The sequence below is a fragment of the Thrips palmi genome, unplaced genomic scaffold, assembly GCF_012932325.1.
Source record: "Thrips palmi isolate BJ-2018 unplaced genomic scaffold, TpBJ-2018v1 HiC_scaffold_6, whole genome shotgun sequence".
NCBI classification, from domain to species: domain Eukaryota; kingdom Metazoa; phylum Arthropoda; class Insecta; order Thysanoptera; family Thripidae; genus Thrips; species Thrips palmi.
The window spans coordinates 5,538,348-5,553,262 of record NW_023144633.1 but is presented as its reverse complement, the minus strand read 5'-3'; the positions used below and the strand labels follow the sequence as shown (position 1 = coordinate 5,553,262).

General features: G+C 64.8%; 1 protein-coding gene across 1 annotated transcript in view; it reads right to left on the bottom strand.

Moving 5' to 3' along the window:
• Positions 1-13,465, bottom strand: part of LOC117651999 (KN motif and ankyrin repeat domain-containing protein 2) — a 37,550-nt gene extending 24,085 nt beyond the window's left edge. Inside the window, exons 1-4 of the mRNA XM_034396625.1 lie at positions 13,231-13,465; positions 6,098-6,225; positions 3,857-4,040; positions 2,502-2,931 (exon numbers count right to left, since the gene is read on the bottom strand). Coding sequence (XP_034252516.1) covers positions 2,502-2,931; positions 3,857-4,040; positions 6,098-6,225; positions 13,231-13,465 — 977 coding nt within the window. The remainder of the gene's footprint in view (positions 1-2,501; positions 2,932-3,856; positions 4,041-6,097; positions 6,226-13,230) is intronic.
• Positions 13,466-14,915: the final 1,450 nt, after the last annotated feature.

Below are 14,915 nucleotides of genomic sequence, written 5' to 3'. Positions count from 1 at the left end.
TCAAGACGAGACAATGGCACGGCCAGGTGCACCCAGGCGGACATACCCCGCGCTCTCTCCGAGTCGCGGGGTAGAGACGCACATCGATCGCAGGGACCGAAGTCCTGCAGGACTGACTTCGTCACCTGTCCCTTACGAGCCAGTGACTCGAACACGGGGCACTTTAAGGCCAGCGAGCGCCTGGCGGGTAGGCCGTCCCGGACGCGGCGCTGCCGCCGGACGGCCTACGCTGCGAACAGGACGGGGTTCGCCTCGGCTCGCCTCACCCGCGGGCCGCGCATTAGAATTGTAATCCGTTTCCTTCCTGTTTTTCGTTTTTCACGCAAACGTGCTTTTGTGCCGCTCATTTACTTTGGAAATCCAGGTCGTTGTTTCAATGCGACGTTGTTCGTCGCTGTACACGTCTCCGCGACTCGGGGCCTCGGAGCAGCGCAGTCATGCAGCCCCGCCGTGTTGTGCGTCAGTCGGTGCGTGGGATGGGTCCGGCCGCTTCGCCGCTTTGCCGGTTTGCCGCTTTCGAGTTGGGAAACAGCGTCACTTTCGATTCCCGAAAGCCCCGCCGGCCCCGCCCCGCACTAATGGCCGTTCGCAAAGACGGAGAAAGGGGCGGGGGACGAGAGGGAGAGACAGAGACAGAGAGAGAGAGAGGGGGGGGGAGAGAGAGACTGCTGCGACACGTCACGGCGAAGCGATGACAATCGGACCCTGTTGCTGTCAATCACAGCGGGTCATTCGACGTGCGCGCCACGGCCAAAGAGAGAGACAGAGAGTAGAGAGGGAGGGAGGGAGAGAGAGAGAGAGAGAGAGAGAGAGAGAGAGAGAGAGAGAGAGAGAGAGAGAGAGAGAGACGCGGCGCGCAGCTCGCAGTGGGGCCACGGTGGTGTGGAGGCAGCGGCTCTCGCGCTTTTGGACGGTGAATCGGCCCTACCCCTCCAGAGCCCCCTCCCCTTGTCTTCACTGCACACACACGGTGAGTGGCTTTTGACCGGCGCAGCAGCTTCCAGCTTCCACCCGGCCTGGAGCAGCGCTACGGCAGGGATGGAAGAGAAGGGAAGGGAAGGGAAGGGAAGGGAAGGGAGAGAAGGGGATGGTTCTCCGATGGCTGGAGGCTGCCGGGCTGGCTAGGCAGCCCAAAGGGAAGCAAGCCTCAGGATCAAAGCGTGAAACGCCCCACGCGCCGCCACCGATTATTGGCCAATAGAATAATAACGTGGCCCGTTTGCCTGGCACGGCTGCCTCGCACGGCCGGCACCGCAGGTGAGTCTCCGGAGCGACTTTTCCTCTTACAGTGGAGCGTTTTCGAATATTTCCGCGCGGTCGGTGCAATGGCGGGAGCAGGAGCATTCTCGGCCGTTTCGCGTTTTTCCGAGGCCATCCCTTTCCAGGGCGACGCGGCGACGCGCCTAGCAGCGCGCTGCGGCCACCGATAATAATTTCGGCCAATTTCGCTCATTTCCAAGCCATCGCGCGGCCGGGCCGGGCTGGGCAAGACCGTCGCGGCCGATGAACCGTGCGACCAGCGCGGCCGTTCCGGAGACTCGTTTCGTCGCTCTGTCTCTCTCGCACCCTTCCGGGACGCGCCGCGAGTGCGAGAGAGACAGAGCGACGAAAGTCCTCGGAATCAGCCTGCAGATCCACGAGGCCCGCCGGGGCCAGACCCAAGGCGTCGTGCCGTATGGGCAGCGGGCCAGTTCACCATTCGCCGTGAATGGCCCACACGTCGTTCGGGTCATTTGCACCTAAAAAGGCACGGCGTGGGGCGGCGCGGCGCGGGGCGCGGGACTTGTCCAAGCTACACGCATTGGCAACACGCTCCCTGGACGGCAAAAATCCCGAGCCGGAAGTCAAATTAAATCAGCTCTGCGTGAGGCCTGGGTTTAGGATCGCACAAAATCCCGGCAAGACAACTTTTTCCGGCGATCCTCTCTCTCTCTCTTCCGCCGCGCGGGGGCGTGCTTCCGGTTCCTGGCCGAGGCCCCCCTCCCCCTCCCCTTGGCCGCCTCACCGGCATCCTCGTCTCACCGCCCCCGCGGCCCCGCGCTCATTCCGAACCCCAAAACGACAATACTCCCGGCTATCGCGCCCCCTTCCTATAACTCAGCGATCAGCGCCGCGCCGCGCCTGGCCGGGTAGGCCTCGCCGCGCGCCTGGCTCGCCAGCAGGCCGGTCGCTCCGTCTCTCTCGCTCTCATGGGGCGTCCCGCACGGCGCGTGGGGGATGGAGAGAGAGACGAGCGACCCGGTTCGGAACCGACCCAATGGCTCGCCTGGCTGCCTCGAGATCACAGCCCGCTATTCAGCGCGAGCAAAGGCCTCGCATTCATCACCAGACCGACAGCCGGCGGGGCGGGGCGGGGCGGGGCGGGGCGGGGCGGGGCGGGCCGAGGCCTAAGGGAGGCCCAACTTACCGGCTCGCGGCCTCCTTCTCCTTCCGCGGCGGCGCGGCCTTGTTGGTGATGTCGACGACGGGGAGGGGCGCCGCGGCGGGCTCCTTAAGTGTACGTGTCCTGCCTCTTGAACTGCCGCCTGGGCGGCGGCCCCGGGGACGTCTGCGGCGTGGTGGAGCTGGGCCTGGGGATGCGGGACTGCGGGTGCAGGGCGGGCGACGGCGTGGTGGCACGCAGCTCGTCGGCGGGCTTGTCGGCGGTCCGCGGCGGCGTGGCGGTGGGCGTCGTCGGGAGGCTGCAGGTGACGCCCGCGTCCACGAGCTGCCTCCGCGCGGTGGCCGTGCCGGCGTCGCGGCGATGCACGCCCTCGGTGTTGGTGGCCCTGCTCGCCGTCGGCGTCCTCGCGTCCGTGTTGGTGGCCCGCGAGCTGGTGGGCGCGCGCACGTCGGCGAGGGTGGCCCTGGACACGGTGGTGGGCTTGACGGGCGCGGGTGCGGGGTCCGTGTTGACGCCGCGGTGGATGGCGACCGCCACGACGGGCGGGTCTGTGTTGACGGCGCGGTTCACGGAGAAGGGGTTGATGCGCTCGCCCGCGGTGCCGCAACCCACCGTGCGAGTGCGCGGTTTGGCTGGCGCGGCCTCCACGGCCGGGGCGGCCGGGGCGTCCGGGGCGTCCGCGGGCACGGCGCCCAGGGCGCTGAGGCAGACGCGCTTGGCGTCCGCGGCGTCCGCGTCGTCCCTGGGCGTCGTGGCCTCCGTCTCCACGCCGATGCTGCGCTTCCTCACGCTGCACTTGGCGCACACCTCGCCGTCGACGGTGTGGTCCGACGAGGCCGCGTCCCTCGTCTTGGCCACGCACGAGACGCCCGCGTCCGCGGTGGCGGGCCGCGCCGTGACGCCCGCGTGCGTGCGCTGCACGGGGGTGGGCTGCACCTGCACGCCCGTGTCGCGCGTCTCCTTGCGAGCCGGCGTGGGCGGCGGGGGCGGCGGCAGCGGCTCGGCGTCGGTCTGGCACCCGCGCGTCGACGCCGCGGCCGCGGGCGTCGTCTGCACGCCGCGGGCCGCGGTGCGCGCCGGCACCTGGGGGATGTCCTCGGTCCACGTAGCGGACAGCGACAGCCGCGGCGAGGGCGGCGGCGACGGCCGGTCCGTGCCGACGCCGACGGTCCGGAGTCGCGGTGGCGGCGGCATGACGCCGACGTCCCTGGTGATGACGGTGCAGCCCACGGCCACGTCCCTCGTCAGCACGCCGCGCCGCCGCGGCGACACCTCCCCGTTGACGGCGTCCTGGCCGCACGGCTGCGTCGGCGTCGCGGCGCCCGCTGGAGGCACCCGCACGTCGCCCGGGGCCGCCGCGACCACCGGCTCCTCGATCTTCAGCACGTCAAGGTAGGACACACCTGCCCCGAAAGAAATGAATCAGTTGAGACAATTCCAGCACACCCGTAAACTCCCCCATAGCTTCCTCACCGTTCTGCTTGAGGCCGTGCTGCGGCCTGGGCGGCGCGTCGCCGCGCGTCTTGAGGTGCAGCAGCATCTTGCGCTTCTCCTCCTGCAGCACGGACAGCTGCACCTGCAGCACGGGGATCATCTTCACCTCCTCCTCCAGCTCGCGCATCCGCTCCAGGCTGCGCGCAATCTGCTGCCGGATGTTCTGCAAGCACAACGAGATCGAGATCAAGACGAGAGTCGAAGATCAAGCGTGCCGTGCCAGCCAGCCCGTGCCAGTCAGTCAAACAGCGCTCGCCTCGCCAACACTTTGTTTTTTCTGTTTCTGTTTTCGTTTTGCGTAATTGAAGCTGACGGGCTGGCGTGTCCGCGCGTTGCGTGCTCGACGGCCGAGTCCGATCACTTGGAGCTGTTTTTCGAAATCCGCTAAATCCATTTCCAGCCGTGCTCATCCCATTACCGCGGCGCGGGACAGCCGATCCAAACCAAACCCACCGAACCCAGCTCCCCGATACACTGTAACACAGGCCACGCGGCCTCAGCCACGCGGCCAGTCGGCCACGCAACCTGCCCGCATTGCTGCCAACCAAACAAAATATTCCCCCGCGCTGCCTTCCATTAAATTTTTTCCACGATTTTTTTTTCGAAACGCCACGCGCAACCCGGAAGGGAAAAAAACCGTAGCAGCAGAACGTTGCCAAATTAGAGTAATGCTCCCTTCTTTTTTTTCCCTTTTTTATAAATCTCTGCGCGCGGCGTTTCTTTGGAGCGGACCGACACGGCGAGCCGAGGGACCCAATGACCCCGCCGGAGAACTCGTGCTGCCTCTGGCACTTGTTGTTTTGCTCCGCGGCGTGGCGCGGCGTAGCGCGGCGTAGCGTGCACGACTGGATTAGCGTTCGGCGTAAGACCGATTAATTTGATGCCCGGGCCGTGGGGCCGTGGGGCCGTGGGGGAGGGGGAAGGCAGAGGGGAGTGTAACTGCGGGGGCGGGGGCGCGGGCATAACCTAATTATGACGATGGAAAAATCACTGGTCTTCCATCGGCGCGGAGCAATGGGCCATCGCGCTGCGTCGCTGCTAGCGTCACCCGCACGCCGCGCCGCCACACGCGGACCTTCTTTATGCCGCACTGTTAATGCATAAAGCCTTATGGCGAGAGGGGCGGGGACGGGGAGGGGCGATCAATGTGTCGTCTGCTTTCGCTAAAAGCCCCGGCCTGGAGAGGGGACGTATCTCATTCAATAAAGTGGTCATTGCAGAGTGATTTAATGTGGGATCGGCTCCGGCTTGGCTTTCCAGTGGCGGCGCCGTTCACAGTGCGGTGGCAGCGGGGTGGCACTATGGAGAGCAGCCGGGCACTCCGTTCGACACGTCCAAGCGCCGTGTAAATCGACCATCGCACAGTGGGCCAGAAGACCGGTGGAGGCGGTGGACGCGTTTTGAGCTCCAGAGTCGCTAAATGGGACTCGAACCGAACGTGTGACCCCACCAATCGACTCCTCGCCCGGAGAGCAATCCATTGGTGGGGTCACACGTTCGGTTCGAGTGCTATTCAGCGACTCCGGAGCTCAAAACGCGTCTAGAGTTTTGGCCGGTCTGTGCACAGGGCCCGGCGCGTAGGCAGTCCGCACGCAGCCCTGTCGCCGGGACTGCCTACCCAGGGCCGACACGGGGCTCCAGCGCCGCAGCGCCGCCCACCAGAGACTTTTCATTCTGGTCGTATTTCGTTGGCGGGGCGTTTCCGGCGGTTTCCGGCACGCAGCCACCCAGCCCGGAGCCCGGAGCACGGCGCACACTTATGCACGCGCCGACCTGCCCGCCCTGCCCGCCCTGCTCCTCCGAGGTCAAGATTCCAGCGAGCCGAGCAGTGCGCGCTCCGTGCCATTTAAACGGTTGCCAGGCGGCCGGCATGAAAAATAGGACGCGAGGTTAAAAGCCGACGAGTGGCTGCGCGCTGCGCTGCCATGGCCCTGCCCGGCTCCGAATTTACTGCGGTGCATCGCTCCGGGAAAGGTCGGGGTGGAGAGGCCGGAGAGACCCGGGAGAGAAATTCGGAGAGACTATAAGGAGATTTCGGAGAGGTTCCGAGTTCGGGAGGGATTTTGAGAAGACAGATTTCGAAGGGACTTTAGAGAGATTCTGAAGAGGCTTGCGGGGGTGGGATTCGTAGAGACCCTGGAGAGATGTTCAAGAGGCCGCGGAAAGGCTTTGGAGAGACCGAGGAGGAGAGACTCGGAGAGACGTCCAAGAGAAACTCACCTGGAGGGCGGGCGCTTGGGGCGCCGCGCAGGTCGTGTCCGAGGCCTCCGAGGCCGCCGCCCACAGCCCGGCGTCCAGCGCCTGCTCCAGGTAACGCGCACTGGAAGTCCTGCCGCTGGAGATGGTCTCTGCAACATTAATTTAGTGCTCACAGCCTCGCCACGGCCTCCACGGCCTCCACGGGGCTCCATGCTCACAGGGTGATTCACGGCAACAACGGCACTCACGAGCAGGCCGAGTGAAAAAGGAACGGGCCCCGAGTGGGGGGGGGGCCACCAACGCAAACACACACACACACACACACACACACACACACAGAACGGCAGTGCACACATTGCTCGATATTTGTTCATGAGCGATTGCCAATGAATTGTTGCGAATATGCTAATCGGTGCGCAGTGCCCCCCACCCGCTCCCGCAGCGAGGCAGGGACATGACATAGGTGGTACTACACGGTGCGGCACGGCTGCCAACTTGCCAACTTGGCACGGGCCGAGTACGACCGAGTACCAGTCCCAGGTGCGCGCCGTTCCCTGTTCAATGGCCACGCCGGCCATGCAGTACGCTTGTATACAGTATTAGGCAATCCCGGGGGCAGCGCGCGCATTGCTGCCAACTCACGTCCGAAGAAATTCCCCCACACGACGACTGTTTGCAGGTTGGCAGCAGCCCGCGGCCGCCCGTCCCTAATCTGGGGCGGGGCGGGGCGGGCCGTGAGGGTGGCAGGCCTGCACTGCCACAACGTCTTAATTAATTAAGACAAACCCGGCCGGCAAACTGTTAAGTTCCACTCGGGCTGCGCACTGCACGAGTCCGTAAATGCTTAGCGCGTCCAAGTTAAAATGACTCCCCCGCCACCCCTCCGCGCCCCGCCCCGCCCCGCCCCGCCCCATTGAACAGTACAAGGGTCTCAGCCCCACAATGCCCCAGCGTGGCGAGGCGAGGCGCGGCGTGGCGTTGCGGTACGCCCGGGCTGCTTAGCGAATTACATTGTACTTACGGTGTGAACTGAGCAAAGCACTAGAGGAGCACGGGCAGGAAGAGCATTGCGCGGCAAAGGCAAGGAAAGGAAGAAAAGACAGAAAAGGGGGCGATGCGCGCGGCAGGCTGGCGACAGGTGGGAGAGACGCAGCGAGCATTGCGTGTAACGCAAAGGAATACACGAAGGCCGCATCATGCCAGTGCACCAGCTTCCCTGCGCGTGTGTGTGTGTACCCGTAAGCTGCGTTTGTGTGAGTGTGTCCCAAGTTTTGAGGGATTGTACACGCCAAACTACTCCGGCGGCGCTCTACTTGCCCCTCCCCTCCCCTCCGCTCTCCTTCCTTCACGAACAGAAAGGCGGCGCGAGAAACACGTGAACGGGTTGGCGGTGGAGCGGTGGAGCAAGCGGCAGGGTGAACGTCCTGCACAGTGTAGTACAGGGGTGCTGGAGGAGCTGCCGTGATTTTGGGCGGTAAAACGCCCGGCGGGGTGGCGGCGTTGGCGGCGCCTGGAACCTCTGGACACGCCCCACAGTGGGCCAGAAGACCGGCGGAGGCGCCGAAAATGCTAGCAGCGTTTTGAGCTCCAGAGTGGCTAAATGGGACTCGAACCGGACGTGTGACCCCACCAATGGATTCCTCGTTTGAAGAGCAATCCATTGGTGGGGTCACACATTCGGTTCGAGCCCTGTTCTGCGACTCTGGCGCTCAAAACGCGGCTACAATTTTGGACGCCTCCGCCGCCGTCTTCTGGCCCACTGTGCGCCCCCTCCGCCACCGGGTCGCCGCCGCCCCCGCCACGCGTCAGTGGCTCCAGCCGTCCAATATCCGGCCGGACCTGATTGGCGGCCGAATCGTTTTCGATGAAACAAAGTGACAGCGCGGAAACATTTAGAGAATTCATCCAGCGAGGCGCGGCTTGGCGCGGGGGTGGCGAGTTCGGCGGAACGCTCGATTCGGAATAAAACCGAAGAACGAATAACGCGCGGCTGCACAGTGGGCCTCGGCCTCGGCACGGGGTTGGCGTTGGTAGCCGCCGAGCGATTCCCACCGAAGTACGTACATCTTGTCTCGTCGCTCTGTCTCACTCGCTCTCCTGCGGGACGCCCCGCCCCCGCGAGCGCGACAGAGACGGCTGGCACGACAGGCTGGGGGATGGCCTGGCTCGTGCTCGGCGGCCACCTTGGCAACAACAGCGACGATCCCATTTAGATCGGCGAATCAATCACGCGCTGCTGGTGCTGGAGGTCCCCGCGGAGGTCGCCCCCGTGCCGCCGTCACACAGTGGGCCAGAAGACCGGTGGAGGCGGCCGAAACTCTAGACGCGTTTTGAGCTCCAGCGTCACTAAATGGGACTCGAACCGAACGTGTGACCCCAACAATGGATTGCTCTCCGAACGAGGAATCCATTGGTAGGGTCACACGTTCGGTTCGAGTCATATTCCGCGACTCCGGAGCTCAAAACGCGTCTAGAGTTTTGGCCGCCTCCACCGGTCTTCTGGCCCACTGTGCGTCGTGTGGCCGTGTCGGCCGCGTCGCGGGGCACGGCGTCACAGTGGCGGCACGGCGCGGACTCGTCGAAAAGCGCGACACAGGCCATTCATTCGTCAGATAGGAATCGATAGCATGACGTCTCCGTCACCCGCACTGCGCGCTTCATTAGGTGCGACAAGGAGACCGTGCGCGAGGCCGTGGCCTGCCGCCGTGCCGTGCCGCGCCGTGCCGCGCCCTCCACGCCAACCCCTGCTCCTCCACTCGAAAGCGACGTCTGATCGATGGACTCGTTTATACGTTTCACCGACAGGCTGCATCCGACTGGCGTGTCGACCGCGCGCGCAAGTACGCACGCGACAACAAACATTTCTTTTCCCGATTCCGTTTTTGAATGGTCGATGAATTGCAGAGCGCACCGATCGCACCCCGGCGGCGCACCCTCACTGTAAGTAAGTGGGCTGTCTCGAGCAGTGTATAGGCACGGGCGTGGCGGTCCCTGGAGGACAGTGACGCAGCGGGACAAGCATCCACCTTGACTCTAGGGATTCTTGAATACGTATCGGGGGAAGAACCGGTCCGAAAGGAGGAGGTCTTAAAACCACCCGCACGCTTACGGAGTACGATTTGCAACAAGCGTTTGGACCGGAGCCACCCCAAAACACAATTTGCTCCAGTTGCGCTTGCAGCAGACGACGCACAAAATAACGCTAATGGCACCCTGGGAGGAGTAGAAGCAGGACTGCTCGGGGAACACCGGCGAGACGATCTCCAAGCGAGGCTGGATTTGACGGTTTTTAGCGCGTGGGGCCCGCCGGCCTTTCCGCTTAGCCTGGCCCCGGCCTGGCCCCGGCCTCAACACGACAAATATTTGAACCGTGAGTTTGCGAAGACCCGAGCCTAGAGGAGGCCGTGGAGGCCGTGGAGGCCTCGTGGCGGGGGCACAAGGCCGCTGGACCCTCGAGATAGGGGGGGCAGCCGAGTGCTGCAGAAGAGCGCTTCGTCGCTCTGTCTCTCTCGCACCCTCACGCGGTGCCCCGCGAGTGCGACAGAGACAAGGACTTCGGGCACCTCGCCGCCGTGCCGCCGTGCGCGTGCAATGAATGCCCCATCACGCACACGCGTCACGCCGCCTCACGGCCAGGTAGGCGAGCCTAATTGCTTTTCGCGCCAAAATCTCCTCGTGTTTACCTGTGCGCATGCGCAGGGTGTAAGCAGTGTAGGCTCCCGTAGCGCGGCGCGGCGAGTTTAAACACTACCGAAGACACACACACACACAGAGCCGCAGTGCAGCTCTGCTTATTTGCTCGGGCGGCTGCAAGTAGCTCCGGCTTTTCTCGCTTCTTCTCTTTTCCTTATTTCCGTCTCGTCTTTGACCAGTAATGAAGTGGGGGATTTCGGGCTTCGGGTGATCAGGGCCGAGGCCGAGGCGTGGAAGGCGGCGCTTAGCGCGCCGAGGGTAGCGCGGCCTCAGTTCAGCCTCGGCCTCAGTCTCGGCCTCGCACAGTGGGCCAGAAGACCGGTGGAGGCGGCCAAAACTCTAGACGCGTTTTGAGCTTCAGAGTCGCTAAACAGGGCTCGAACCGAGCGTGTGACCCCATCAATGGATTCCTCGTTCGAAGAGCAATCCATTGGTGGGGTCACACGTTCGGTTCGAGTCCCATTTAGCGACTCTGGAGCTCAAAACGCGTCTAGAGTTTTGGCCGCCTCCACCGGTCTTCTGGCCCACTGTGCCTCGGCCGGGCCCTCCAGGGGATTCCATTACTGTTCGAGCAGAGTCTTATGGGCAATTCCTTTGCGCCGATCACACGCCGTCGCCACGTCGGGGAAGGCGGGGCGGGGCGGGGCGGGGCGGTTCGCGCCGTAATCGTGCTCTGATCTGATGAGGGCCTCGGCCAGGGCGGCCAGGGCGGTCGAGCTGTTTACTCCAAATCTGGGGTGATAGGTGGCTCCGGGGCGGCGGGGGTGGACGGGACGGCGCCGTCAGGGGGTGGTGGGGGTGGTGGGGTCTGTGGGGGTGCGTGGGGTGCTGCAAACAATAGTAACTAACTGTCGGCGCGTGTGTTTGAGGGTCCCCGCCGCTTCCACTGACCGCGCCAGCCACCGCCAGCACCGCCAGCACCGCCAGCCACCGTCAGGGGAGAAGTGGAGAGTGTATCCATCAGGTCAGCCATCCCCAAATTGGCGTGTTGCGCACACTGATTGCGGGATTAGCGGGGCTACCAACATGACAAACACAATTCAATCAGGCAGGCCGGTCCATGCAGACCGAGCACGGGCACACGATCGCACCGCGTTCGATCTGCCTGCCTGCTCCCCTCTCCAGCCAGCTACCCCCGGCCGGCCGTGCCACCTGCCCTCCAGCCGCCTCGAGCCACCCCATCAGCGCGCCTGCCAGGCCTAGCCAGGCCCTCGGCCAGGCCTGCCAGCTGCACCACCCCGCATGCACCCCCTGGCTGCCCCTGCCGACAGCCATCTGACTTGCACCAAGCTTGCAGCGTCACTTCTGAAACCCTCTGGCCTCTCCAACTACCCCTGGCTGCGTCTGACCCCGTCGCCTCTCCAGCTACCCCTGCTGACCTCTCCAGCTACCCCTGCTGACCTCTCCAGCTACCCCTGCTGACCTCTCCAGCTACCCCTGCTGACCTCTCCAGCTACCCCTGCTGACCTCTCCGGCTACCCCCGCAGACCTCTCCAGCTACCCTGCTGACCTCTCCAGCTACCCCTGCTGACCTCTCCGGCTACCCCCGCAGACCTCTCCAGCTACCCTGCTGACCTCTCCAGCTACCCTGCTGACCTCTCCAGCTACCCCTGCTGACCTCTCCGCGCGTTCGGGCGCTTCGTGCTCGGCGCCTTGGCAAGGTTATCGCTGGCTGCTCCGTCATGCGGCGCAAGTCGCCTCACCGCGGCAGGTTGGCGGCCTGGCTAGCCTGGCCCTGCCCGCCTCGCGACACGAATTAACTGGAAAACGGGCCGACTACATCGCTGTTTGCCAAAGTTGCCCTGACGGCTGACGGCGCCGAAGCGGGCCGGTTCGGAGGGGTAGTTGGGTCACTCCGTCTCGGTCGCACTCGCGGGGCGTCCCGGAAGGGTGCGAGAGAGACAGAGCGACGAAACGGCGACTTTCCGGAACGGCGCGGCTGGCAGGTGGAAGGCGACACGGCAGGCCGCCCTCCATCCATCGCGGTCCCGATTGAAATCGTGTCGCAAATCCCGCCGCCGGCTTGGCTTAGTCATCATAAACCCCAACACGCGAGAGGACCGGCGGGCCGCCGGGGACGGGGAGGAAACGAGAAAAAAACACGCCGAAAACACCGTGACAAAAGGGTCCGCGGTGCCAATGCGGCGCGCAGCACTGCCGAGCAGGGTGTAGACAAACAGCCAACACAAACGTTTTCTCATCTCCCCCACGCACCCCACACCATCCCCCGGCATCCCCCGACATCCCCTCCCCCACAAGATGTGCGATTGAAACGCATCGCACTGACGTCGCCCTGCTGGAGCGCGCCGGAGTCTGCTGGAAGCTGGAAAACATGCTGGCACACACACTCACACGTACACACACACACACGTACACACACACTCACACTCACTCACTACACACACACACACACACGCACGCACAAACACTCTGGTGGCGCTGCGCCTTTCCTCCTCGACGGCTTTTACGAGCACGCCGAGGATGCCGAGGATCAATACGGCGGACTCGGATTCGGCGATTCGATAACTCAATAAGTCTCGGGATGTATTCCTCCTTCCTCCGACTCGGGCGGCGCGGCCAGAGAGGCGCGGCTCGCCACGGCGCGGTCATCGGGACGCGCTCCATATTGCAGTGCAGCGACACAATCAGTGAGGGGGAAGGGAACTTTCCATTAGTGATGGAAATGGCGGGGCCGTGGCGGCGACAGCGGCTGGGGCGGCGGGGGCGGTGCGGGGGCGGCGGGGCGGCAAGCAGGACTCGACTATGATTCTTTACCGAGCATGAATGAGTTACGGGAACGGTTTCCGATGGGCCATAATGCCGCGGCGCGGTGGCGCCGTGGCAGTGTAGGTATTGCGCCGAAGTAGGTCGCCGCGTCGCCAGGACGTCCGAGCTTCGTTGGCAGTGGCGGAGAGGCATCGGACTGTCCGAGGCTGTGAAACTTTAAACCACCGATACGTTTGTGTGGCGCGGAATGGGGTCAAATTGAACTTGGAGCAGACTGCTCCGAACAGGGCCACGCTCGTTTGGCCCTTGGATCGCCGTCAAACACCAAGGCCATTCTGTTCAAGCGGTTCAGGCAGCTTTGGGTCGTTTCTGTTCATCGATTGCACCAAACTGCCCAGCATCCCACTGGCGTCCACTCACTCCAGTCTACTTCCTGTCTCTCCCACGTGGTCACACCTTCGCGGCGCTGGGGGCAGTCCGGGCGAGCGCGAACGGGAACACCCACACGGCGGCGCGCGGCGCAGCGCCGGGAGCCGCGACGCGGCAGCGGCGATACCCCGCGCCGGGGAGACTTCCGTCCAGCCGACGCGGGGTATCTCCGCGAGCGGCCCGCGGTGCGGCGCCGGGCCCGCTGCACGCCGACGACGTCTTTCTCCTCCAGCCTCCGTCCAGAAAAGGCATGGCCACGCCGGGACTCGGCTAGACCAGACCAGAGCCCCAGAAGCTCGGCTCACCTATGTGGTAGCGGCGCGGCGGTATGCGCGGCGGCACCGGCGGTCCCGGAGACGCCGGCAGCGGCGACATGAGCATCGGCGACATGGGGATCGGCGACAGCGACACCGGCGCCGGGCTGGAGCGCTCCAGGGCCTCCTCGAAGTCCTGCACCGCGCGCTGCAGCGCGTCCCGCACCAGCACCGAGGCGTGCGGCGGCAGCGACACGGGGGACGGCGGCATCTGCAGGCAGGGCATGCAGTCAGTGTCTGGTCGTCGCTCTGTCTCTCTCGCACCCGTGGACAGCGGCCCCTGTTAGAAAGAGAGAGCGAGGGCGGCCTGCAGTCCAAACAGTGCGCGTTATTGGCGCACCGCTCCAATCATTCGCAGCCACGCGCGTGGGCGCCTATTGGACAAGACGGAATGGCGAGGGGGAAAGGAAAGGGGCACCGGGAGGCGGAAAAAAAGAGTGGGGTGAATGGAAGACAGCGAGGCAGTCGGCCGGGTGACAAGAGGACATGCACTTACGGAATGCGGCCTTGAATGGCACACCGGCGCCGCGGTTCGGCGTCGCCGCGTCGCCAGTGCACTTGTTGGAGCGCGTGCTCTTTGACCGGCTAGCTGGCGAGATAGTGCACTACTCTGGGTAGGGTACACTGCACATGGAGCTTCCAGAAGGCGGCAGGCCACATCGCGCCACGGTTGTCGCGCGGACCGCGTTCTGCGGGGCACTGCCAGAGGCACTGCCAGGGGCACTGCCAGGGGCGGCACAGACGGGACGGCCAGTGTACTAGCCCGCGGCAGACCGCGGCCAGACGGGGGACGAGGCCGACGAGACCGACGAGGCCCATGAATTGTGTTCCTGACCTACGCCACGGCGGCACGGAGGCCGACCGCAGAAATGACCCCGAGGCCTGACCCATGGAGGCTTGGCGGCTTGGCGGCGGCCAGGAGCACGTCAACGGCGGCAACGGCCAGCCGGCTGATGCCACACCGTTAGCGCTTTCGTCTACGCCGCTGCCTCTCCCGCAGGGGTGCGAGAGAGACGGAGCACTGGGCAGTGCAAGGCGACCCCCCACATTCTTTTGTGTCTGCATCCGGCGAACGTTGCGAGCGTTAGAAGTGATTGAAGCGGAACGCGGAACCCACCTGCGGCATGGTCTGCTCGATGGTCCAGACCTGCGGCTGCTCGGGGGGCGCCACCAGGCCTAGCAGGACGTCCATGGACTGGCGTTGGCGGCGGCGCTCCCGGCGACGCGCCTTGGTGGCGCTCTGCGACGGCGACGACGCCCCCGCCCCGGACAGGCGCTCGCAGAAGCGGACGAAGTCCAGGTCGATGTGGTAGCCGTAGGGGCAGCAGTCGCAGGACGCCGGCGGCGGCTTCCTGGGCGACTCCTTATCGGCGCGGGCGGAGCGCGGGAACGTCGCGTGCTTCGTCGCGGCCCCCATCGCCGCCCCCGCGACCGCCCCCGGGACCGCCCCCGGGCTGCCGACGGTGCCGTAGTGGTCGCGAGGCCTCAGGTACACAGTCTCCATCCTGGGGAACGAGAACAAGAGCGTGGCGTTACACAGAGCAGGGCAGAGCGACAAACTGTGATGCAAAACCCAGCCCCACTGAGGCAGCACGCTGCCGTCACTCCAGCACTGGACAACAGCTGGAACACGCACTGAGGAACCGCGACGCGTTCTGCGAACGACGAGACGAACC